The sequence below is a fragment of the Staurois parvus genome, unplaced genomic scaffold (genome assembly GCF_062004578.1).
Source record: "Staurois parvus isolate SC_StPar_1 unplaced genomic scaffold, SC_StPar_1.0 ptg003378l, whole genome shotgun sequence".
Classification (NCBI taxonomy): Eukaryota; Metazoa; Chordata; class Amphibia; order Anura; family Ranidae; genus Staurois; species Staurois parvus.
In genome coordinates, this window is record NW_028321174.1 from 20,660 (window position 1) to 47,809 (window position 27,150).

General features: G+C 55.0%; 1 protein-coding gene across 1 annotated transcript; it reads right to left on the minus strand.

Moving 5' to 3' along the window:
- Positions 1-1,614: 1,614 nt before the first annotated feature.
- Positions 1,615-26,612, minus strand: LOC149428238 (cyclic AMP-responsive element-binding protein 3-like protein 3). The gene is made up of 4 exons (XM_089667570.1): positions 26,475-26,612; positions 26,240-26,324; positions 9,290-9,374; positions 1,615-3,355 (listed from the first exon to the last, which is right to left on the minus strand). Coding segments are annotated over exons 1-4 (600 nt in total). The 5' UTR covers positions 26,477-26,612; the 3' UTR covers positions 1,615-2,927.
- Positions 26,613-27,150: the final 538 nt, after the last annotated feature.

A 27,150-nucleotide genomic window follows, 5' to 3' on the forward strand; every position in this document is an offset into this window, starting at 1 on the left:
CTCCCATGTGGCACTATATGGCGGCCTCCCACCCCTCTCCCGTGACTCACCTCTCCCATGTGGCACTATATGGCGGCCTCCCACCCCTCTTCCCATGACTCACCTCTCCCATGTGGCACTATATGGTGGCCTCCCACCCCTCCCGTGACTCACCTCTCCCATGTGGCACTATATGGTGGCCTCCCTTCCCTTCTCAACCCCACATTGGTGTGTCCCTGCAGACTTTACCGTCTTCCCTCTCCAGTGTGATGGCCTCTGCAGCCTCTCACCCCTCTCCCATCTCTGGTGTGATTGAGCCCTTCCAGCCTCCTACCCCTCCTTTCGGCCAAGGTGGAATGTGTCTCTGCCACCTATTACCCTACCCTCCTCCTTGTGGCCACTTCCTTCACATATCGTCCCTGTGCCTGTCACCCCTTTCCACTCTCATGTGGCCATGCCTCCACAGCCTCTCACCCGTCCTGGGCGGCCCTGTCCTCTGTGGATTCTAGTAACTTGGGATGGCACTTCTGCACTGGGGGAAGGGTGTGATGGGTCCCCCCCCCCCCCAGGTGAGGACTAGGTTTGGGTCCATAAGTGTCACTACTAAAGAGATCACACAGCAAGGCAATGCTCAGCAGGACCAGTTTGACCCATTGGGCCCCAGATCTACAGTCAAAGCTCGAGTCATGAATTCCCCCTTCAGCTGCTCTGAAGTTGCACCGTGACAGACTACCTGACCTCTTCCTGATCCCCTCATCTCTTTCCAGTGAAAGTCTCTCATCTTCAGCAATAAATCTGTTGCACCCGACTGTCTAGGAATACAGAAGCACAGCCCACAAATACAATATTGGTGGCTGAGACCCCGTGGGAGGTGGTCTGATCTGCCTGATATCGGTGAGGTGTGATTGGTACGCCTCCAGTCAGTGTTCACATTGCGCTCCCACTGTAGGAATAAAAGAAGCAGTTGGAATACCATAGAACAGAGTGAACCCAGCTCCATACAATCCCCCCCGGCTCCATACAATCCCCCCCCGGCTCCATACAATCCCCCCCCCCACCATCTACAGGAGACGCTTGCTGCACGTCAAACAGCAACACCCGTCCGGAGTTCTCCATTCCCATGACATACAACACCCAGCAATGCACATCAGTAAGCAGCCTCAGCCCAAACCCTCCATCCAGCCACCAACACCAGTACAGTAACTAACAATGGGTCGATGTCGTCTGGGGGGGGGGACTTTGACCACACAGGCTTAGTTTTTTTTTCCAGCCCCAGATTCCTCCATGGTGAATGGATGAGAAGTCCCACAACCCCCCTGACATCCCCCCTTCTGAGCGAGGACAAATTTTTGGGTCCCCTTTGACAGAAGTTGATCAAATGATTGACTTCTGTTGGGATGGCCACAAACTTGGGCTGGTCCCTGCAATGTATGGCCAATGGCATGAAATTTAGGGGGGGGGGGGGGTACTATCCAAACATAGAAACCAATAATTGCACTCTTGGAGCGTACCATTATTTGTGGTTATTCCACCCCCTGAGGAACGTCAGATCATGGAACGTCTAGATACCGGACGCTAGGCTCACGTATTTGGGTTTTTTTTTCCAGTTGTAGATATATCTCAGGAATGACAAAAGACCGTTCCAATAAAGTTTATTCAATTCAGACGTGACAGAACATACGGAAATATTTACAAGTCTCAGTGCAGCTCATATATCTCTCTATACACCCCCAGAATTACAGGGACCTGCTAAGTGCCTCCTAAACCCCCATCAGTGCAGAGGGACCCCCAGTCTCTCCAACCCAGCTCCATGATATTGGGAAATCTCCAAATATCTCTCTATACACCCCAGGAATCATATGGACCTGCTACGTTCCTCCCAATACCCCCATCAGTGCAGAGGGACCCCCAGTCTCTCCAACCCAGCTCCATAATATTGGGAAATCTCCAAATATCTCTCTATACACCCCAGGAATCATATGGACCTGCTACGTTCCTCCCAACACCCCCATCAGTGCAGAGGGACCCCCAGTCTCTCCAACCCAGCTCCATAATATTGGGAAATCTCCGAATATCTCTCTATACACCCTGAAAATTACAGGGACCTGCTAAGTGCCTCCCAATACCCCCATCAGTGCTGAGGGACCCTGGGTCAGCTCCATAATATTGGGAAATCTCTGAATAATGATGAAGGACTTGTATATCTCTCGATACACCCCAAGAACCACACGATCCACCTATGTGTCTCCTATTACCCCCATTGGTGCTGAGGGACCCCTGGTCTCTCCAACCCAGCTCTGTAATAATAGGAAATCTCCCCCTAACCCAAAGAATCACAGTCCTTCCAAGTACCTCCTATTACCCAGATCAGTGCTGAGGGACTCCCAAGTCTCTCCAACCCAGTTCCATAGTAATGGGAAATCTCCAAATATCTCTATAACCTCGAGAATCACATGGTCCTTCTAAGTGCCTCCCATTACCCAGATCAGTGCTGAGGGACCCCCAAGTCTCTCTAACCCAGGTCCATAGTAATGGGAAATCTCCAAATATCTCTCTAACCCCAAGAATCACATGGTCCTTCTAAGTGCCTCCTATTACCATGATCAGTCTTGAGGGACCCAGCTCCATAATGATGAGGAATCTCTAAGTAATGCAGGACTTGTGTATCTCTTTATATACCCCGAGAAGCACACAGTCCTCCTATTACCCTCATCGGTGCTGAGGGACCCCTGGCCTCCTTGACCCAGCTCCGTAATAATGGGAAATCTCTGAATAATGTGGGACTTCTATGTCTCTCTATACACGGCGAGAAGCACACAGTCGTCCGAAGTGCCTCTTCTCACCCTATCAGTGGTGGGATCTCCGGTCTCTCTGGCCCAGCTCCATAATGATGGGAAATCTCTGGATAGCGCAGGAATTGCAGTCTATGTACACAAGGCATGCAGGGATTACATTTCATCAGAATGGTGGGGGGTGATGATGACGCTTCGAGTCTTATCCCGCCAGTTGGATTTGTCTGGCATGACATGCAGCAGTTCTGGCGGACCCGACAATTCACCGCCAGGTCGGGGGTCAGGCTGTCCTTCAGCCGGCTGCGTCTGTTTTGGAAGGTCAGAGGAGGAATTACTGTTAATGGAAGGTTTGGATTCTGCGGTTCCAACGTCTTGGACCTCGGGGGTGTCATTCTGAGCTCCCTGCAGGGACGGGTCCAGGTGGAGCTCTTGACGTGAAAGGTCCAGCAGGGAGTCATCCTGGGGTGGCCCTGTATTGCTTTTCTCCAGAACAATTTCTTGAAGTGTCTCCGCAGCTTCATCCGGACCTGCTGTACTGAGGACGGGAAGGTCGGAGTGGAGATTTCGCAGCTGACGAGAAACAACTGAAAGACAAAGAATCCACCAATACATAAAATAGAGAAAACATGAAGAAAACAACAAACCATCAATGTGACTACAAGGCTGGAAGGTGCTGGGAACCCAGATGGAGGTCCCTCTGTCCTACAAACATGGACAAGGTCATAAAGATGGTCCAATTAATGGAGATTGAGGATGGGAAGGGTATGGGTTGTGGATGACATACAAGTCACTGAAGTTGCCTAGGAACCAGGTGTGGGTGACCATGACAGGTCACATGGTGCCCATTCGCTTACAACCCCAAACCAAACTGTAACTGGGGCAGATAAGGGGGTGGGGACAGACTGCCCCTTTCTGCTTCCTCCTGAGAAGACTTCTCTATGGACACAATCTTCCAGCACTTGTATACTCTACTCATTTACATCTCAGGCCACGCCCTCAAAGCCAACCTGTCACCAGCCTGAGGATACAGCCGGTATTCTATGCAGCTTGGAGCACTGAGGGGCTGGAGTAACTTTTAGAACCGAGAACCGATCACGGAGCTGAAGTCGGATCTTCTGGAAGCTGCCGATGTCTGACTGAGCAGCTGTACACCAGTTCCCGGGACACCCCCTCCCCCGCAGAGATGGTGCAGCTTGTGTCAGGTCAGGGATGCTCCAATCACAAAGCAGCTTCATCACAGCTACCATAAAATCCTTTCCCTGAAGTTGGTTGAGGAGCTCAGATACAGTCGGGTTACACTGCAGCCTACAGGAAGACTGAACACTGGCCAACCAAAGAAAAAGTAAGCCAGGCCCTGTATAACCCCTCCTCTACCCAGCATGCCTCAGATTTACAACAAAGCAATACCAAGAGCAGAAGACAGAGGTCTCCAAACTGCAGCCCTGTGCTTGCTTTTATCTGGCCCTTGGGGCACTACTCCTCCCACTGACACCAATGATGGGGCACTATCCCTCCCACTGACACCAACGATGGGGCACTATCCCTCCCACTGACACCAACGATGGGGCACTATCCCTCCCACTGACACCAACGATGGGGCACTATCCCTCCCACTGACACCAACGATGGGGCACTATCCCTCCCACTGACACCAACGATGGGGCACTATCCCTCCCACTGACACCAACGATGGGGCACTATCCCTCCCACTGACACCAACGATGGGGCACTATCCCTCCCACTGACACCAACGATGGGGCACTATCCCTCCCACTGACACCAGCGATGGGGCACTATCCCTCCCACTGACACCAACGATGGGGCACTATTCCTCCCACTGACACCAACGATGGGGCACTATTCCTCCCACTGACACCAACGATGGGGCACTATTCCTCCCACTGACACCAACGATGGGGCACTATTCCTCCCACTGACACCAACGATGGGGCACTATTCCTCCCACTGACACCAACGATGGGGCACTATTCCTCCCACTGACACCAACGATGGGGCACTATTCCTCCCACTGACACCAACGATGGGGCACTATTCCTCCCACTGACACCAACGATGGGGCACTATTCCTCCCACTGACACCAACGATGGGGCACTATTCCTCCCACTGACACCAACGATGGGGCACTATTCCTCCCACTGACACCAACGATGGGGCACTATCCCTCCCACTGACACCAACGATGGGGCACTATCCCTCCCACTGACACCAACGATGGGGCACTATCCCTCCCACTGACACCAATGATGGGGCACTATCCCTCCCACTGACACCAATGATGGAGCACTATCCCTCCCACTGACACCAATGATGGGGCACTATCCCTTCCACTGACACCAACGATGGGGCACTATCCCTCCCACTGACACCAATGATGGAGCACTATCCCTCCCACTGACACCAACGATGGGGCACTATCCCTCCCACTGACACCAACGATGGAGCACTATCCCTCCCACTGACACCAATGATGGGGCACTATCCCTCCCACTGACACCAACGATGGGGCACTATCCCTCCCACTGACACCAACGATGGGGCACTATCCCTCCCACTGACACCAACGATGGGGCACTAATCCTCCCACTGACACCAACGATGGGGCACTATCCCTCCCACTGACACCAACGATGGGGCACTATCCCTCCCACTGACACCAACGATGGGGCACTATCCCTCCCACTGACACCAACGATGGGGCACTATCCCTCCCACTGACACCAACGATGGGGCACTATCCCTCCCACTGACACCAACGATGGAGCACTATCCCTCCCACTGACACCAACGATGGGGCACTATTCCTCCCACTGACACCAATGATGGGGCACTATTCCTCCAACTGACACCAACGATGGGGCACTAATCCTCCCACTGACACCAATGATGGGGCACTATCCCTCCCACTGACACCAATGATGGGGCACTATCCCTCCCACTGACACCAACGATGGGGCACTATCCCTCCCACTGACACCAACGATGGGACACTATCCCTCCCACTGACACCAATGATGGGGCACTATCCCTCCCACTGACACCAACGATGGGGCACTATCCCTCCCACTGATACCAACGATGGGGCACTAATCCTCCCACTGACACCAATGATGGGGCACTATCCCTCCCACTGACACCAATGATGGGGCACTATTCTTCCCACTGACACCAATGATGGGGCACTATTCCTCCCACTGACACCAACGATGGGGCACTAATCCTCCCATTGACACCAGTGATGGGGCGCTATTCCTCCCGCAGACCCCAAAGATGGGGCGCTATTCCTCCCGCTGACACCAACGATGGGGCGCTATTGCTCCCGCTGACACCACTAAAGATAGGGCATTGTTAACGGCCACTGACCACAGTCTGGCCCAACTCAAGTCTGAAGAGTAGTAAACTGGCCCTTTGTTAGAAAGGTTGGGGACCCCTGGTATAAGAGGAACCCAGAGGTGAGGGAGCTGTCCCCCACAATGGACTCTCAGAAAAGGATCCTACAGTCAGTACCTTGTTTCTTTCATTCTTGTCCATTGAGGAACACAGGAAATCAGATACAGTTCGGACATCCAAGAGCAGACCAGCTTAGATATGGGGCAACAGGACCTTCAACTGGATGAGGAGAACATAGTATGCTGGGAAAACCCCAGAAGGAAAAGGTCCTAGGTGGGAACCGAGGACATAAAAAAATAGGTCCAGGTGGGAAAGGCCAGCCAGTGTACATGGGAAGGCCCGTGGCCTCACACCCCCCACCATTAGGATCAAGAGGATGGAAACTTTGTGTTTAACTAGTTGCCGACCGCAGATAGCCGAATGACGGCTTCACGTGATGTGGTAAAAGGCCAATCACAGCGGCCTTTTACCATGTGGATCAGCGGGGTCCAATGACACGCTGATCACAGGGAAATGCAAGTGCCGGTTCTCGGCTGCCCTTTCCTCACACTGTCAGATCGTCAGGAAAGTACTGCCGAGAACCGGCAGTTGTCAGAGCGGGGATCGGCACCGATCATCAGTGCCCTGATGATCGGTGCCCAGCAGTGACACCCGCAAGTTCCGCCCACCTGTGCCCAGCAGATCACCCACCTGTGCCCACCCACCAGTGCTGCCAGTCAGTGCCCAGGGGTTGTGCCAGTCACTGTCGTCTATCAGTACCCATCATCAGTGCTGCCTATCAGTGCTGCATATTAGTGCTGCCTATCCGTGCCACCTCATCAGTGCTGCCTATCAGTGCCGCCTATCAGTGCCCATCAGTGCTGCCTCATCAACGCACATCAGTGAAGGAGAAAAATTACCTGTTTGAAAAATTTTATAATAGAAACAAAGAAACTTTTTTTTTTTTTTTCAAATTTTTTGCATTTTTTTATTTATAGCGCAAAAAGTAAAGCGCCCAGCAGGGAGGAAATACCACCAAAAGAAAGCTCTATTTGTGAGAAAAAAATGATCAAAATTTCATATGGGTACAATGTTGCATGACCGCGCAATTGTCAATCAAAGTGCGGCAGCGCTGAAAGCTGAAAATTGGCCTGGTAAGGAAGGGGGTAGAAGTGCCCTGTAGGCAGGAAGGGGGTAGAAGTGCCCTGTAGGCAGGAAGGGGGTAGAAGTGTCCTGTAGGCAGGAAGGGGGTAGAAGTGTCCGGTAGGCAGGAAGGGGGTAGAAGTGTCCTGTAGGCAGGAAGGGGGTAGAAGTGTCCTGTAGGCAGGAAGGGGGTAGAAGTGCCCTGTAGGCAGGAAGGGGGTAGAAGTGCCCTGTAGGCAGGAAGGGGGTAGAAGTGTCCTGTAGGCAGGAAGGGGGTAGAAGTGTCCTGTAGGCAGGAAGGGGGTAGAAGTGCCCGGTAGGCAGGAAGGGGGTAGAAGTGTCCTGTAGGCAGGAAGGGGATAGAAGTGTCCTGTAGGCAGGAAGGGGGTAGAAGTGCCCTGTAGGCAGGAAGGGGGTAGAAGTGCCCTGTAGGCAGGAAGGGGGTAGAAGTGCCCGGTAGGCAGGAAGGGGGTAGAAGTGTCCTGTAGGCAGGAAGGGGGTAGAAGTGCCCGGTAGGCAGGAAGGGGGTAGAAGTGCCCGGTAGGCAAGTGGTTAAGGGGCCGCCTAGCCAGACAATCTTGCTATGGGAGAACAACCAGAGTATTTATGGTTTCAGCAAAACACAACAGTCCACAAGGAGTGTAAACGGACTACTGAGGGCACTGCAGAATGCAAAGGTTCCTCTCACAAAGGCAACGTGGCTAAAGGAACGTGGTGCATAAGAGGCTTCCGAGACCACTGGAGAACTCAAAGGTTCCTTCCATGAAGTACATGTGACTGAAGGAGCGGGGTGTGTAGGGGGCTCCTGAGATCACTGGAGAACTCCTCCCACACAGTCAATGTGGCTGAAGGAGTGGGGCGCAGAAGAGGTTCCTGAGACCGCAGTCAATCCTTCGATAAGAACACCTCCTACCTTCTATCCATCCAGTGGTTTCCCAGATAAGGTGGGTGACTGGTGGGTACAGGCTGCCCTTTACCAAATTCCCTCTCAAAGAGGAAATGTTCCAGCTCCCTCTCAGGTGGGGCCCTTCAAGGTGCTTCCAGTCCACAGTCCAGCTCTACAAGACCAAACACTGGAGGCAGCCGGCTGATTCTCTAAATGTAGGGTTGTACTTGGTCCGGCCTGTTCTAAGGGCTCAGGAAGGTCAGAGACTCTGCAGGGGATGGCTCTATGGCCCGGCCTGTTCTAAGGGCTCAGGAAGGTCAGAGACTCTGCAGGGGATGGCTCTATGGTGCAGCCTGATCTAAGGGCTCAGGAAGGTCAGAGACTTTGCAGGGGATGGCTCTATGGCCCGGCCTGTTCTAAGGGCTCAAGAAGGTCAGAGACTCTGCAGGGGATGGCTCTATGGCCCGGCCTGTTCTAAGGGCTCAGGAAGGTCAGAGATAGACTCTGCAGGGGACGGCTCTATGGCGCATCCTGATCTAAGGGCTCAGGAAGGTCAGAGACTCTACAAGGGACGGCTCTATGGCCTGGCCTGTTCTAAGGGCTCATGAAGGTCAGAGACTCTGCAGGGGACGGCTCTATGGCCCGGCCTGTTCTAAGGGCTCATGAAGGTCAGAGACTCTGCAGGGGACGGCTCTATGGCCCGGCCTGTTCTAAGGGCTCAGGAAGGTCAGAGACTCTGCAGGGGACGGCACTATGGTCTGTCCTGTTCTAAGGGCTCAGGAAGGTCAGAGACTCTGCAGGGGACGGCTCTATGGCCCGGCCTGTTCTAAGGGCTCATGAAGGTCAGAGACTCTGCAGGGGACGGCACTATGGTCTGTCCTGTTCTAAGGGCCACCCAACAGCAGCTTGAAATTTCAATAGAGAAAAAAAGAAATTCATACAAATGACAGGTTCTCTTTAGGTGTACTGGAAGCTGAGGATCAGAAAGGCCAGAAATGTGCCCTGACAGGCAATGGAGGAAGACACATAATATCCTCATCCTTGGACTCGGACACAGATGGCCTCCATCTACATGGCCTGGCAACACAGAGCAGCACTCACCTCCACGATGGCTCTGGTGTCCAACATTCGTCCCAAATGGATACAGACTGGGGAAGAGGATGAGGCAGAAGGAGAGAGCCAAGACCTGCCGGGAGAATCACCATCACATGAGTGGGAGCAGAACATGGGGGGGGCACATACCATGACAGACATGAGTGGGAGCAGAACATGGGGGGGGGGGCACATACCATGACAGACATGAGTGGGAGCAGAACATGGGGGGGGGACACATACCATGACAGATATGAGTGGGAGCAGAACATGGGGGGGGGACACATACCATGACAGACATGAGTGGGAGCAGAACATGGGGGGGGGACACATACCATGACAGACATGAGTGGGAGCAGAACATGGGGGACACATACCATGACAGACATGAGTGGGAGCAGAACATGGGGGGGCACATACCATGACAGACATGAGTGGGAGCAGAACATGGGGGGGGGGACACATACCATGACAGACATGAGTGGGAGCAGAACATGGGGGGGGGGGGGGACACATACCATGACAGACATGAGTGGGAGCAGAACATGGGGGAGGGGCACATACCATGACAGACATGAGTGGGAGCAGAACATGGGGGACACATACCATGACAGACATGAGTGGGAGCAGAACATGGGGGGGCACATACCATGACAGACATGAGTGGGAGCAGAACATGGGGGGGGGGACACATACCATGACAGACATGAGTGGGAGCAGAACATGGGGGGGGGGGGGGACACATACCATGACAGACATGAGTGGGAGCAGAACATGGGGGGGACACATACCATGACAGACATGAGTGGGAGCAGAACATGGGGGGGGGACACATACCATGACAGACATGAGTGGGAGCAGAACATGGGGGGGACACATACCATGACAGACATGAGTGGGAGCAGAACATGGGGGGGGGCACATACCATGACAGACATGAGTGGGAGCAGAACATGGGGGGGGCACATACCATGACAGACATGAGTGGGAGCAGAACATGGGGGGGACACATACCATGACAGACATGAGTGGGAGCAGAACATGGGGGGGGGGGACACATACCATGACAGACATGAGTGGAAGCAGAACATGGGGGGGGGACATACCATGACAGACATGAGTGGGAGCAGAACATGGGGGGGGCACATACCATGACAGACATGAGTGGGAGCAGAACATGGGGGGGGACACATACCATGACAGACATGAGTGGGAGCAGAACATGGGGGGGGGGCACATACCATGACAGACATGAGTGGGAGCAGAACATGGGGGGGACATACCATGACAGACATGAGTGGGAGCAGAACATGGGGGGGGGGGGGACATACCATGACAGACATGAGTGGGAGCAGAACATGGGGGGGGGGACATACCATGACAGACATGAGTGGGAGCAGAACATGGGGGACACACATACCATGACAGACATGAGTGGGAGCAGAACATGGGGGACACATACCATGACAGACATGAGTGGGAGCAGAACATGGGGGGGGCACATACCATGACAGACATGAGTGGGAGCAGAACATGGGGGGGGCACATACCATGACAGACATGAGTGGGAGCAGAACATGGGGGGGGGGCACATACCATGACAGACATGAGTGGGAGCAGAACATGGGGGGGACATACCATGACAGACATGAGTGGGAGCAGAACATGGGGGGGGGGGGGACATACCATGACAGACATGAGTGGGAGCAGAACATGGGGGGGGGGACATACCATGACAGACATGAGTGGGAGCAGAACATGGGGGGGACACATACCATGACAGACATGAGTGGGAGCAGAACATGGGGGGGGGGCACATACCATGACAGACATGAGTGGGAGCAGAACATGGGGGGGCACATACCATGACAGACATGAGTGGGAGCAGAACATGGGGGGGGGGCACATACCATGACAGACATGAGTGGGAGCAGAACATGGGGGGGCACATACCATGACAGACATGAGTGGGAGCAGAACATGGGGGGGCACATACCATGACAGACATGAGTGGGAGCAGAACATGGGGGGGGGGGACACATACCATGACAGACATGAGTGGGAGCAGAACATGGGGGGGACACATACCATGACAGACATAAGTGGGAGCAGAACATGGGGGGGACACATACCATGACAGACAGGAGTGGGAGCAGAACATGGGGGGGACACATACCATGACAGACATGAGTGGGAGCAGAACATGGGGGGGGACATACCATGACAGACATGAGTGGGAGCAGAACATGGGGGGGGGGCACATACCATGACAGACATGAGTGGGAGCAGAACATGGGGGGGGGCACATACCATGACAGACATGAGTGGGAGCAGAACATGGGGGGGGGGGCACATACCATGACATACATGAGTGGGAGCAGAACATGGGGGGGGGGCACATACCATGACAGACATGAGTGGGAGCAGAACATGGGGGGGACACATACCATGACAGACATGAGTGGGAGCAGAACATGGGGGGGCACATACCATGACAGACATGAGTGGGAGCAGAACATGGGGGGGACACATACCATGACAGACATGAGTGGGAGCAGAACATGGGGGGGGGCACATACCATGACAGACATGAGTGGGAGCAGAACATGGGGGGGGGGGCACATACCATGACAGACATAAGTGGGAGCAGAACATGGGGGGGACACATACCATGACAGACATGAGTGGGAGCAGAACATGGGGGGGACACATACCATGACAGACATGAGTGGGAGCAGAACATGGGGGGGACACATACCATGACAGACATGAGTGGGAGCAGAACATGGGGGGGACACATACCATGACAGACATGAGTGGGAGCAGAACATGGGGGGGGGGCACATACCATGACAGACATGAGTGGGAGCAGAACATGGGGGGGACACATACCATGACAGACATGAGTGGGAGCAGAACATGGGGGGGACACATACCATGACAGACATGAGTGGGAGCAGAACATGGGGGGGGGGCACATACCATGACAGACATGAGTGGGAGCAGAACATGGGGGGGGGGCACATACCATGACAGACATGAGTGGGAGCAGAACATGGGGGGGGGGGCACATACCATGACAGACATGAGTGGGAGCAGAACATGGGGGGGACACATACCATGACAGACATGAGTGGGAGCAGAACATGGGGGGGACACATACCATGACAGACATGAGTGGGAGCAGAACATGGGGGGGACACATACCATGACAGACATGAGTGGGAGCAGAACATGGGGGGGACACATACCATGACAGACATGAGTGGGAGCAGAACATGGGGGGGGGGGCACATACCATGACAGACATGAGTGGGAGCAGAACATGGGGGGGGGGCACATACCATGACAGACATGAGTGGGAGCAGAACATGGGGGGGGGGCACATACCATGACAGACATGAGTGGGAGCAGAACATGGGGGGGCACATACCATGACAGACATGAGTGGGAGCAGAACATGGGGGGGGCACATACCATGACAGACATGAGTGGGAGCAGAACATGGGGGGGCACATACCATGACAGACAGGAGTGGGAGCAGAACATGGGGGGGCACATACCATGACAGACATGAGTGGGAGCAGAACATGGGGGGGGGCACATACCATGACAGACATGAGTGGGAGCAGAACATGGGGGGGGGGGCACATACCATGACAGACATGAGTGGGAGCAGAACATGGGGGGGCACATACCATGACAGACATGAGTGGGAGCAGAACATGGGGGGGACACATACCATGACAGACATGAGTGGGAGCAGAACATGGGGGGGGCACATACCATGACAGACATGAGTGGGAGCAGAACATGGGGGGGGCACATACCATGACAGACATGAGTGGGAGCAGAACATGGGGGGGCACATACCATGACAGACATGAGTGGGAGCAGAACATGGGGGGGCACATACCATGACAGACATGAGTGGGAGCAGAACATGGGGGGGCACATACCATGACAGACAGGAGTGGGAGCAGAACATGGGGGGGGCACATACCATGACAGACATGAGTGGGAGCAGAACATGGGGGGGGGGCACATACCATGACAGACATGAGTGGGAGCAGAACATGGGGGGGACACATACCATGACAGACATGAGTGGGAGCAGAACATGGGGGGGGCACATACCATGACAGACATGAGTGGGAGCAGAACATGGGGGGGGGGCACATACCATGACAGACATGAGTGGGAGCAGAACATGGGGGGGCACATACCATGACAGACATGAGTGGGAGCAGAACATGGGGGGGCACATACCATGACAGACATGAGTGGGAGCAGAACATGGGGGGGGGGGGCACATACCATGACAGACATGAGTGGGAGCAGAACATGGGGGGGGCACATACCATGACAGACATGAGTGGGAGCAGAACATGGGGGGGGGCACATACCATGACAGACATGAGTGGGAGCAGAACATGGGGGGGCACATACCATGACAGACATGAGTGGGAGCAGAACATGGGGGGGCACATACCATGACAGACATGAGTGGGAGCAGAACATGGGGGGGGGGCACATACCATGACAGACATGAGTGGGAGCAGAACATGGGGGGGACATACCATGACAGACATGAGTGGGAGCAGAACATGGGGGGGGGGGGGACATACCATGACAGACATGAGTGGGAGCAGAACATGGGGGGGGGGACATACCATGACAGACATGAGTGGGAGCAGAACATGGGGGACACACATACCATGACAGACATGAGTGGGAGCAGAACATGGGGGGGACACATACCATGACAGACATGAGTGGGAGCAGAACATGGGGGGGGCACATACCATGACAGACATGAGTGGGAGCAGAACATGGGGGGGGACACATACCATGACAGACATGAGTGGGAGCAGAACATGGGGGGGGGGCACATACCATGACAGACATGAGTGGGAGCAGAACATGGGGGGGACATACCATGACAGACATGAGTGGGAGCAGAACATGGGGGGGGGGGGGACATACCATGACAGACATGAGTGGGAGCAGAACATGGGGGGGGGGACATACCATGACAGACATGAGTGGGAGCAGAACATGGGGGGGACACATACCATGACAGACATGAGTGGGAGCAGAACATGGGGGGGGGGCACATACCATGACAGACATGAGTGGGAGCAGAACATGGGGGGGCACATACCATGACAGACATGAGTGGGAGCAGAACATGGGGGGGGGGCACATACCATGACAGACATGAGTGGGAGCAGAACATGGGGGGGCACATACCATGACAGACATGAGTGGGAGCAGAACATGGGGGGGCACATACCATGACAGACATGAGTGGGAGCAGAACATGGGGGGGGGGGACACATACCATGACAGACATGAGTGGGAGCAGAACATGGGGGGGACACATACCATGACAGACATAAGTGGGAGCAGAACATGGGGGGGACACATACCATGACAGACAGGAGTGGGAGCAGAACATGGGGGGGACACATACCATGACAGACATGAGTGGGAGCAGAACATGGGGGGGGGGCACATACCATGACAGACATGAGTGGGAGCAGAACATGGGGGGGGGGCACATACCATGACAGACATGAGTGGGAGCAGAACATGGGGGGGGGCACATACCATGACAGACATGAGTGGGAGCAGAACATGGGGGGGGGGGCACATACCATGACAGACATGAGTGGGAGCAGAACATGGGGGGGGGGCACATACCATGACAGACATGAGTGGGAGCAGAACATGGGGGGGACACATACCATGACAGACATGAGTGGGAGCAGAACATGGGGGGGGGGGCACATACCATGACAGACATGAGTGGGAGCAGAACATGGGGGGGGGGGCACATACCATGACAGACATAAGTGGGAGCAGAACATGGGGGGGACACATACCATGACAGACATGAGTGGGAGCAGAACATGGGGGGGACACATACCATGACAGACATGAGTGGGAGCAGAACATGGGGGGGACACATACCATGACAGACATGAGTGGGAGCAGAACATGGGGGGGACACATACCATGACAGACATGAGTGGGAGCAGAACATGGGGGGGGGGCACATACCATGACAGACATGAGTGGGAGCAGAACATGGGGGGGACACATACCATGACAGACATGAGTGGGAGCAGAACATGGGGGGGACACATACCATGACAGACATGAGTGGGAGCAGAACATGGGGGGGGGGCACATACCATGACAGACATGAGTGGGAGCAGAACATGGGGGGGGGGCACATACCATGACAGACATGAGTGGGAGCAGAACATGGGGGGGGGGGCACATACCATGACAGACATGAGTGGGAGCAGAACATGGGGGGGACACATACCATGACAGACATGAGTGGGAGCAGAACATGGGGGGGACACATACCATGACAGACATGAGTGGGAGCAGAACATGGGGGGGACACATACCATGACAGACATGAGTGGGAGCAGAACATGGGGGGGACACATACCATGACAGACATGAGTGGGAGCAGAACATGGGGGGGGGGGCACATACCATGACAGACATGAGTGGGAGCAGAACATGGGGGGGGGGCACATACCATGACAGACATGAGTGGGAGCAGAACATGGGGGGGGGGCACATACCATGACAGACATGAGTGGGAGCAGAACATGGGGGGGCACATACCATGACAGACATGAGTGGGAGCAGAACATGGGGGGGGCACATACCATGACAGACATGAGTGGGAGCAGAACATGGGGGGGCACATACCATGACAGACAGGAGTGGGAGCAGAACATGGGGGGGCACATACCATGACAGACATGAGTGGGAGCAGAACATGGGGGGGGGCACATACCATGACAGACATGAGTGGGAGCAGAACATGGGGGGGGGGGGCACATACCATGACAGACATGAGTGGGAGCAGAACATGGGGGGGCACATACCATGACAGACATGAGTGGGAGCAGAACATGGGGGGGACACATACCATGACAGACATGAGTGGGAGCAGAACATGGGGGGGGCACATACCATGACAGACATGAGTGGGAGCAGAACATGGGGGGGGCACATACCATGACAGACATGAGTGGGAGCAGAACATGGGGGGGCACATACCATGACAGACATGAGTGGGAGCAGAACATGGGGGGGCACATACCATGACAGACATGAGTGGGAGCAGAACATGGGGGGGCACATACCATGACAGACAGGAGTGGGAGCAGAACATGGGGGGGGCACATACCATGACAGACATGAGTGGGAGCAGAACATGGGGGGGGGGCACATACCATGACAGACATGAGTGGGAGCAGAACATGGGGGGGACACATACCATGACAGACATGAGTGGGAGCAGAACATGGGGGGGGCACATACCATGACAGACATGAGTGGGAGCAGAACATGGGGGGGGGGCACATACCATGACAGACATGAGTGGGAGCAGAACATGGGGGGGCACATACCATGACAGACATGAGTGGGAGCAGAACATGGGGGGGCACATACCATGACAGACATGAGTGGGAGCAGAACATGGGGGGGGGGGGCACATACCATGACAGACATGAGTGGGAGCAGAACATGGGGGGGGCACATACCATGACAGACATGAGTGGGAGCAGAACATGGGGGGGGGCACATACCATGACAGACATGAGTGGGAGCAGAACATGGGGGGGCACATACCATGACAGACATGAGTGGGAGCAGAACATGGGGGGGCACATACCATGACAGACATGAGTGGGAGCAGAACATGGGGGGGGGGCACATACCATGACAGACATGAGTGGGAGCAGAACATGGGGGGGACATACCATGACAGACATGAGTGGGAGCAGAACATGGGGGGGGGGGGGACATACCATGACAGACATGAGTGGGAGCAGAACATGGGGGGGGGGACATACCATGACAGACATGAGTGGGAGCAGAACATGGGGGACACACATACCATGACAGACATGAGTGGGAGCAGAACATGGGGGGGACACATACCATGACAGACATGAGTGGGAGCAGAACATGGGGGGGGCACATACCATGACAGACATGAGTGGGAGCAGAACATGGGGGGGGACACATACCATGACAGACATGAGTGGGAGCAGAACATGGGGGGGGGGCACATACCATGACAGACATGAGTGGGAGCAGAACATGGGGGGGACATACCATGACAGACATGAGTGGGAGCAGAACATGGGGGGGGGGGGGACATACCATGACAGACATGAGTGGGAGCAGAACATGGGGGGGGGGACATACCATGACAGACATGAGTGGGAGCAGAACATGGGGGGGACACATACCATGACAGACATGAGTGGGAGCAGAACATGGGGGGGGGGCACATACCATGACAGACATGAGTGGGAGCAGAACATGGGGGGGCACATACCATGACAGACATGAGTGGGAGCAGAACATGGGGGGGGGGCACATACCATGACAGACATGAGTGGGAGCAGAACATGGGGGGGCACATACCATGACAGACATGAGTGGGAGCAGAACATGGGGGGGCACATACCATGACAGACATGAGTGGGAGCAGAACATGGGGGGGGGGGACACATACCATGACAGACATGAGTGGGAGCAGAACATGGGGGGGACACATACCATGACAGACATAAGTGGGAGCAGAACATGGGGGGGACACATACCATGACAGACAGGAGTGGGAGCAGAACATGGGGGGGACACATACCATGACAGACATGAGTGGGAGCAGAACATGGGGGGGGGGCACATACCATGACAGACATGAGTGGGAGCAGAACATGGGGGGGGGGCACATACCATGACAGACATGAGTGGGAGCAGAACATGGGGGGGGGCACATACCATGACAGACATGAGTGGGAGCAGAACATGGGGGGGGGGGCACATACCATGACAGACATGAGTGGGAGCAGAACATGGGGGGGGGGCACATACCATGACAGACATGAGTGGGAGCAGAACATGGGGGGGACACATACCATGACAGACATGAGTGGGAGCAGAACATGGGGGGGCACATACCATGACAGACATGAGTGGGAGCAGAACATGGGGGGGACACATACCATGACAGACATGAGTGGGAGCAGAACATGGGGGGGGGCACATACCATGACAGACATGAGTGGGAGCAGAACATGGGGGGGGGGGCACATACCATGACAGACATAAGTGGGAGCAGAACATGGGGGGGACACATACCATGACAGACATGAGTGGGAGCAGAACATGGGGGGGACACATACCATGACAGACATGAGTGGGAGCAGAACATGGGGGGGACACATACCATGACAGACATGAGTGGGAGCAGAACATGGGGGGGACACATACCATGACAGACATGAGTGGGAGCAGAACATGGGGGGGGGGCACATACCATGACAGACATGAGTGGGAGCAGAACATGGGGGGGGACACATACCATGACAGACATGAGTGGGAGCAGAACATGGGGGGGACACATACCATGACAGACATGAGTGGGAGCAGAACATGGGGGGGGGGCACATACCATGACAGACATGAGTGGGAGCAGAACATGGGGGGGGGGCACATACCATGACAGACATGAGTGGGAGCAGAACATGGGGGGGGGGGCACATACCATGACAGACATGAGTGGGAGCAGAACATGGGGGGGACACATACCATGACAGACATGAGTGGGAGCAGAACATGGGGGGGACACATACCATGACAGACATGAGTGGGAGCAGAACATGGGGGGGACACATACCATGACAGACATGAGTGGGAGCAGAACATGGGGGGGACACATACCATGACAGACATGAGTGGGAGCAGAACATGGGGGGGGGGGCACATACCATGACAGACATGAGTGGGAGCAGAACATGGGGGGGGGGCACATACCATGACAGACATGAGTGGGAGCAGAACATGGGGGGGGGGCACATACCATGACAGACATGAGTGGGAGCAGAACATGGGGGGGCACATACCATGACAGACATGAGTGGGAGCAGAACATGGGGGGGGCACATACCATGACAGACATGAGTGGGAGCAGAACATGGGGGGGCACATACCATGACAGACAGGAGTGGGAGCAGAACATGGGGGGGCACATACCATGACAGACATGAGTGGGAGCAGAACATGGGGGGGGGCACATACCATGACAGACATGAGTGGGAGCAGAACATGGGGGGGGGGGCACATACCATGACAGACATGAGTGGGAGCAGAACATGGGGGGGCACATACCATGACAGACATGAGTGGGAGCAGAACATGGGGGGGACACATACCATGACAGACATGAGTGGGAGCAGAACATGGGGGGGGCACATACCATGACAGACATGAGTGGGAGCAGAACATGGGGGGGGCACATACCATGACAGACATGAGTGGGAGCAGAACATGGGGGGGCACATACCATGACAGACATGAGTGGGAGCAGAACATGGGGGGGCACATACCATGACAGACATGAGTGGGAGCAGAACATGGGGGGGCACATACCATGACAGACAGGAGTGGGAGCAGAACATGGGGGGGGCACATACCATGACAGACATGAGTGGGAGCAGAACATGGGGGGGGGGGCACATACCATGACAGACATGAGTGGGAGCAGAACATGGGGGGGACACATACCATGACAGACATGAGTGGGAGCAGAACATGGGGGGGGCACATACCATGACAGACATGAGTGGGAGCAGAACATGGGGGGGGGGCACATACCATGACAGACATGAGTGGGAGCAGAACATGGGGGGGCACATACCATGACAGACATGAGTGGGAGCAGAACATGGGGGGGCACATACCATGACAGACATGAGTGGGAGCAGAACATGGGGGGGGGGGGCACATACCATGACAGACATGAGTGGGAGCAGAACATGGGGGGGGCACATACCATGACAGACATGAGTGGGAGCAGAACATGGGGGGGGGCACATACCATGACAGACATGAGTGGGAGCAGAACATGGGGGGGCACATACCATGACAGACATGAGTGGGAGCAGAACATGGGGGGGCACATACCATGACAGACATGAGTGGGAGCAGAACATGGGGGGGGCACATACCATGACAGACATGAGTGGGAGCAGAACATGGGGGGGGCACATACCATGACAGACATGAGTGGGAGCAGAACATGGGGGGGGGCACATACCATGACAGACATGAGTGGGAGCAGAACATGGGGGGGCACATACCATGACAGACATGAGTGGGAGCAGAACATGGGGGGGCACATACCATGACAGACATGAGTGGGAGCAGAACATGGGGGGGGCACATACCATGACAGACATGAGTGGGAGCAGAACATGGGGGGGCACATACCATGACAGACATGAGTGGGAGCAGAACATGGGGGGCACATACCATGACAGACATGAGTGGGAGCAGAACATGGGGGGGACACATACCATGACAGACATGAGTGGGAGCAGAACATGGGGGGGGCACATACCATGACAGACAGGAGTGGGAGCAGAACATGGGGGGGCACATACCATGACAGACATGAGTGGGAGCAGAACATGGGGGGGGCACATACCATGACAGACATGAGTGGGAGCAGAACATGGGGGGGGCACATACCATGACAGACATGAGTGGGAGCAGAACATGGGGGGGCACATACCATGACAGACATGAGTGGGAGCAGAACATGGGGGGGCACATACCATGACAGACATGAGTGGGAGCAGAACATGGGGGGGCACATACCATGACAGACATGAGTGGGAGCAGAACATGGGGGGGGCACATACCATGACAGACATGAGTGGGAGCAGAACATGGGGGGGGCACATACCATGACAGACATGAGTGGGAGCAGAACATGGGGGGGCACATACCATGACAGACATGAGTGGGAGCAGAACATGGGGGGGCACATACCATGACAGACATGAGTGGGAGCAGAACATGGGGGGCACATACCATGACAGACATGAGTGGGAGCAGAACATGGGGGGGACACATACCATGACAGACATGAGTGGGAGCAGAACATGGGGGGGGCACATACCATGACAGACAGGAGTGGGAGCAGAACATGGGGGGGGGGCACATACCATGACAGACATGAGTGGGAGCAGAACATGGGGGGGGGCACATACCATGACAGACATGAGTGGGAGCAGAACATGGGGGGGCACATACCATGACAGACATGAGTGGGAGCAGAACATGGGGGGGCACATACCATGACAGACATGAGTGGGAGCAGAACATGGGGGGGGCACATACCATGACAGACATGAGTGGGAGCAGAACATGGGGGGGCACATACCATGACAGACAGGAGTGGGAGCAGAACATGGGGGGGCACATACCATGACAGACATGAGTGGGAGCAGAACATGGGGGGGGGGGCACATACCATGACAGACATGAGTGGGAGCAGAACATGGGGGGGGCACATACCATGACAGACATGAGTGGGAGCAGAACATGGGGGGGGGGCACATACCATGACAGACATGAGTGGGAGCAGAACATGGGGGGGGGGGGCACATACCATGACAGACATGAGTGGGAGCAGAACATGGGGGGGCACATACCATGACAGACATGAGTGGGAGCAGAACATGGGGGGGGGCACATACCATGACAGACAGGAGTGGGAGCAGAACATGGGGGGGCACATACCATGACAGACAGGAGTGGGAGCAGAACATGGGGGGGGCACATACCATGACAGACATGAGTGGGAGCAGAACATGGGGGGGGGGCACATACCATGACAGACATGAGTGGGAGCAGAACATGGGGGGGGGGCACATACCATGACAGACATGAGTGGGAGCAGAACATGGGGGGGCACATACCATGACAGACATGAGTGGGAGCAGAACATGGGGGGGGGCACATACCATGACAGACATGAGTGGGAGCAGAACATGGGGGGGCACATACCATGACAGACATGAGTGGGAGCAGAACATGGGGGGGCACATACCATGACAGACATGAGTGGGAGCAGAACATGGGGGGGGCACATACCATGACAGACATGAGTGGGAGCAGAACATGGGGGGGGCACATACCATGACAGACATGAGTGGGAGCAGAACATGGGGGGGGCACATACCATGACAGACATGAGTGGGAGCAGAACATGGGGGGGGCACATACCATGACAGACATGAGTGGGAGCAGAACATGGGGGGGCACATACCATGACAGACATGAGTGGGAGCAGAACATGGGGGGGGCACATACCATGACACAGGTGGAACAGGAATACGCATATATATGTATATACACTCATATCCCCCCCCCAGTATATACAGTTAGGTCCATATATATTCAGACAATTGATTATAATCAGAAATTAAATGTTGATTTGTAAAATTTTGTTGAGAATCCTTTACTGGCAATGACTGCCTGAGGTCCGGAACCCATAGAAGTGACCAGAGACCGGGGTTCCTCCTTCCTGATGCTTTGCCTGAGGTCCGGAACCCATAGAAGTGACCAGAGACTGGGTTTCCTCCTTCCTGATGCTTTGCCTGAGGTCCGGAACCCATAGAAGTGACCAGAGACTGGGGTTCCTCCTTCCTGATGCTTTGCCTGAGGTCCGGAACCCATAGAAGTGACCAGAGACTGGGGTTCCTCCTTCCTGATGCTTTGCCTGAGGTCCGGAACCCATAGAAGTGACCAGAGACTGGGGTTCCTCCTTTCTGATGCTTTGCCTGAGGTCCGGAACCCATAGAAGTGACCAGAGACTTGGGTTCCTCCTTTCTGATGCTTTGCCTGAGGTCCGGAACCCATAGAAGTGACCAGAGACTGGGGTTCCTCCTTTCTGATGCTTTGCCTGAGGTCCGGAACCCATAGAAGTGACCAGAGACTGGGTTTCCTCCTTCCTGATGCTTTGCCTGAGGTCCGGAACCCATAGAAGTGACCAGAGACTGGGGTTCCTCCTTCCTGATGCTTTGCCTGAGGTCCGGAACCCATAGAAGTGACCAGAGACTGGGGTTCCTCCTTCCTGATGCTTTGCCTGAGGTCCGGAACCCATAGAAGTGACCAGAGACTGGGGTTCCTCCTTCCTGATGCTTTGCCTGAGGTCCGGAACCCATAGAAGTGACCAGAGACTGGGGTTCCTCCTTCCTGATGCTTTGCCTGAGGTCCTGAACCCATAGAAGTGACCAGAGACTGGGGTTCCTCCTTCCTGATGCTTTGCCTGAGGTCCTGAACCCATAGAAGTGACCAGAGACTGGGGTTCCTCCTTCCTGATGCTTTGCCTGAGGTCCTGAACCCATGGACGTGACCAGAGACTGGGGTTCCTCCTTCCTGATGCTTTGCCTGAGGTCCTGAACCCATAGAAGTGACCAGAGACTGGGGTTCCTCCTTCCTGATGCTTTGCCTGAGGTCCTGAACCCATAGAAGTGACCAGAGACTGGGGTTCCTCCTTCCTGATGCTTTGCCTGAGGTCCTGAACCCATAGAAGTGACCAGAGACTGGGGTTCCTCCTTCCTGATGCTTTGCCTGAGGTCCTGAACCCATAGAAGTGACCAGAGACTGGGGTTCCTCCTTCCTGATGCTTTGCCTGAGGTCCTGAACCCATAGAAGTGACCAGAGACTGGGGTTCCTCCTTCCTGATGCTTTGCCTGAGGTCCGGAACCCATAGAAGTGACCAGAGACCGGGGTTCCTCCTTCCTGATGCTTTGCCTGAGGTCCGGAACCCATAGAAGTGACCAGAGACCGGGGTTCCTCCTTCCTGATGCTTTGCCTGAGGTCCGGAACCCATAGAAGTGACCAGAGACCGGGGTTCCTCCTTCCTGATGCTTTGCGAGGCTCTACCTGCAGCTGTCTTCAGTTGTTCTCTGTTTGTGGCTCTTTCTGCCTTTAGTTTTGCCTTCAGCCAGTGAAATGCTCAGTGGGGTGGAGGTCAGGTGACTCAGCCATTGCAGAATATTTCACTTCTTCTCTTTCCTCCTGGGTTGCTTTTGCAGTGTGCTTTGGATCGTTGTCCATCTGTAGCTCCGTCCAATCACCTTTGCTGCATTAGGCTGAATCTGGGCTGACAGTAGATCTGTAAACACTGCAGAATTCATCCGGCTGCTTCTGTGTTCTGTCACATGATCAATGACCACCAATGACCCAGTGCTACTGAAAGCCATGCATGCCCATGCATCACACTGCACTGCCTCCGCCCATGCCATCACACCACCTCCACCCATGCCACCAGACCGCCCCCGCCCATGCCACCACACCGCCTCCGCCCATGCCACCAGACCGCCCCCGCCCATGCCACCACACCGCCTCCGCCCACGCCACCACACCGCCTCCGCCCACGCCACCACATCGCCTCCGCCCACGCCACCACACCGCCTCCGCCCACGCCACCACACCGCCCACGCCACCACATCGCCTCCGCCCACGCCACCACACCGCCTCCGCCCACGCCACCAGACCGCCCCCGCCCACGCCACCACACCGCCTCCGCCCACGCCACCACACCGCCCACGCCACCACACCGCCTCCGCCCACGCCACCACATCGCCCACGCCACCACACCGCCTCCGCCATCACACCGCCTCCGCCCACGCCACCACACCGCCTCCGCCCACGCCACCACACCGCCCACGCCACCACACCGCCTCCGCCCACGCCACCACACCACCCCTGCCACCACAGTGTTGGGAATGCAACAGCATGTACTATAATGTACTATATATAGTATTGTGTGTTAATATCACTTGACCAGTAGATGGCACTATACACTAAGGTTATCAGTTGTGTATATCTGAAAACTTGTTGGTTCTTCCTCTCTTCTCTATCATCTTCAGGAAGTAACATGTCTGCTGAGAAATGTGCTCTGTATGTTTGTAACTTAAGCCACACAAGTAAAGTCATACTTCTGCCTCATCACTACCAGTGTCTTCTCTAACACATAACCAACACACACCTCCTTTGCCCATGCCACCACGCCGCCTCCGCCCATGCCACCACACCTCCTTTGCCCATGTCACCACGCCGCCTCCTTTGCCCATGCCACCACGCCGCCTCCACCCATGCCATCACGCCGCCTCCGCCCATGCCACCACACCTCCTTTGCCCATGCCACCACGCCGCCTCCACCCATGCCATCACGCCGCCTCCACCATGTTGTACAGATAACATTGTGTGGTTTGGATCATGAGCTGTTCTTCTCCACACTTTCTTCTTCCTGTCATTCTGGTAGATTCATCTTCATTTCCTCCATCCAAAGAATGCTTCTCCAGAACCAGAACCGGTCCAGCTTTTCTTCTTCAGGCTTATGAATGGTTTGTACCTCGTGGGGAACCCTCTGTATTTGCACCTCGTGGGGAACCCTCTGTATTTGCACCTCGTGGGTAACCCTCTGTATTTGCACCTCGTGGGGAACCCTCTGTATTTGCACCTCGTGGGGAACCCTCTGTATTTGCACCTCGTGGGGAACCCTCTGTATTTGCTCTCGTGAAATCTTCTCTTGATTGTAGACTGACAATGATACGCCCCCCTCCTGGAGAGTGTCCTTCACTTGTCTGGATCATGTGAATGGGTTCTTCTTTCCCATAGAGAGGATCCTGCGATCATCCACCACTGTTGTCCTCCATGGACCTCCATGCCTTGTCATGTTGCTGAGCTCACCAGAGCGTTCTTCTTTCCTCAGAATGGACCAGACTGGTGATTTGGCCGCTCCTTGTGTTGCTGCGATCTCTCTGATGGATTGGTGTCGTGTCTGAACCCTTACAATGGCCGGTGTCACCCATATCCATCATAGAACTAGAGCTGGGAAAGGTTTGGGAAATACCTGAAAAAAACTAAAATTGTGCCGGAGTCCAAATATATATGGAGCAGACTATATGTATATATGGACCGGATTGTATGTATATATGGACCGGACTATATGTATATATGGAGCAGGACTATATGTATATATGGACCGGATTGTATGTATATATGGACCGGACTGTATATGTGCTCATAACACACGCATGCACTCACCATGACGCAGGTGCTGGCCGCTGTGGTCTTGGTCCCGGTCTGACTCACAAGTGCCTGCAGGTTCCTCAGCTGCTGCAGTAAGGACCTGAACACAGAAACCTCATATCAGACCCTATGGACAGGCTGAGGTCATGTGACCCATCACAGACAACACACTGATGTCATGTGATCAGTCAGAGCCAATGATATGTAAAGAACGAGCTCAAGGTGCCAGTACAAGCGATGATGGACTCACATGTTCTGTTTCTGCAGCTGCTGAACCTTCTTCTGAAGAGCCTGATTGTGAACCGTACACTCCGTCACCCTATAGGGGGCAGAATAATGAACGATTACATACGGGCCGTACGCTCCGTCACCCTATAGGGGGCAGAATAATGAACGATTACATACGGGCCGTACACTCCGTCACCCTACAGGGGGCAGAACAAGGAAGGATTACATACGGGCCGTACACTCCGTCACCCTACAGGGGGCAGAACAAGGAAGGATTACATACGGGCCATACGCTCCGTCACCCTATAGGGGGCAGAATAATGAACGATTACATACGGGCTGTACGCTCCGTCACCCTATAGGGGGCAGAACAAGGAAGGATTACATACGGGCCGTACGCTCCGTCACCCTATAGGGGGCAGAACAAGGAAGGATTACATGCGGGCCGTACGCTCCGTCACCCTACAGGGGGCAGAACAAGGAAGGATTACATACGGGCCGTACGCTCCGTCACCCTACAGGGGGCAGAACAAGGAAGGATTACATACGGGCCGTACGCTCCGTCACCCTACAGGGGGCAGAACAAGGAAGGATTACATACGGGCCGTACGCTCCGTCACCCTACAGGGGGCAGAACAAGGAAGGATTACATACGGGCCGTACGCTCCGTCACCCTACAGGGGGCAGAACAAGGAAGG

Bases quoted from the DNA above. Each gene is read 5' to 3' on its own strand.
- LOC149428238 (XM_089667570.1), bottom strand. The intron at 9,375-26,239 runs GTGAGTGCATGC...TTCTCCCGGCAG, and splicing joins CGGCCAGCACCTGCGTCATG to GTCTTGGCTCTCTCCTTCTG. The intron at 3,356-9,289 runs GTGAGTGCTGCT...TTTGTCTTTCAG, and splicing joins ACACCAGAGCCATCGTGGAG to TTGTTTCTCGTCAGCTGCGA.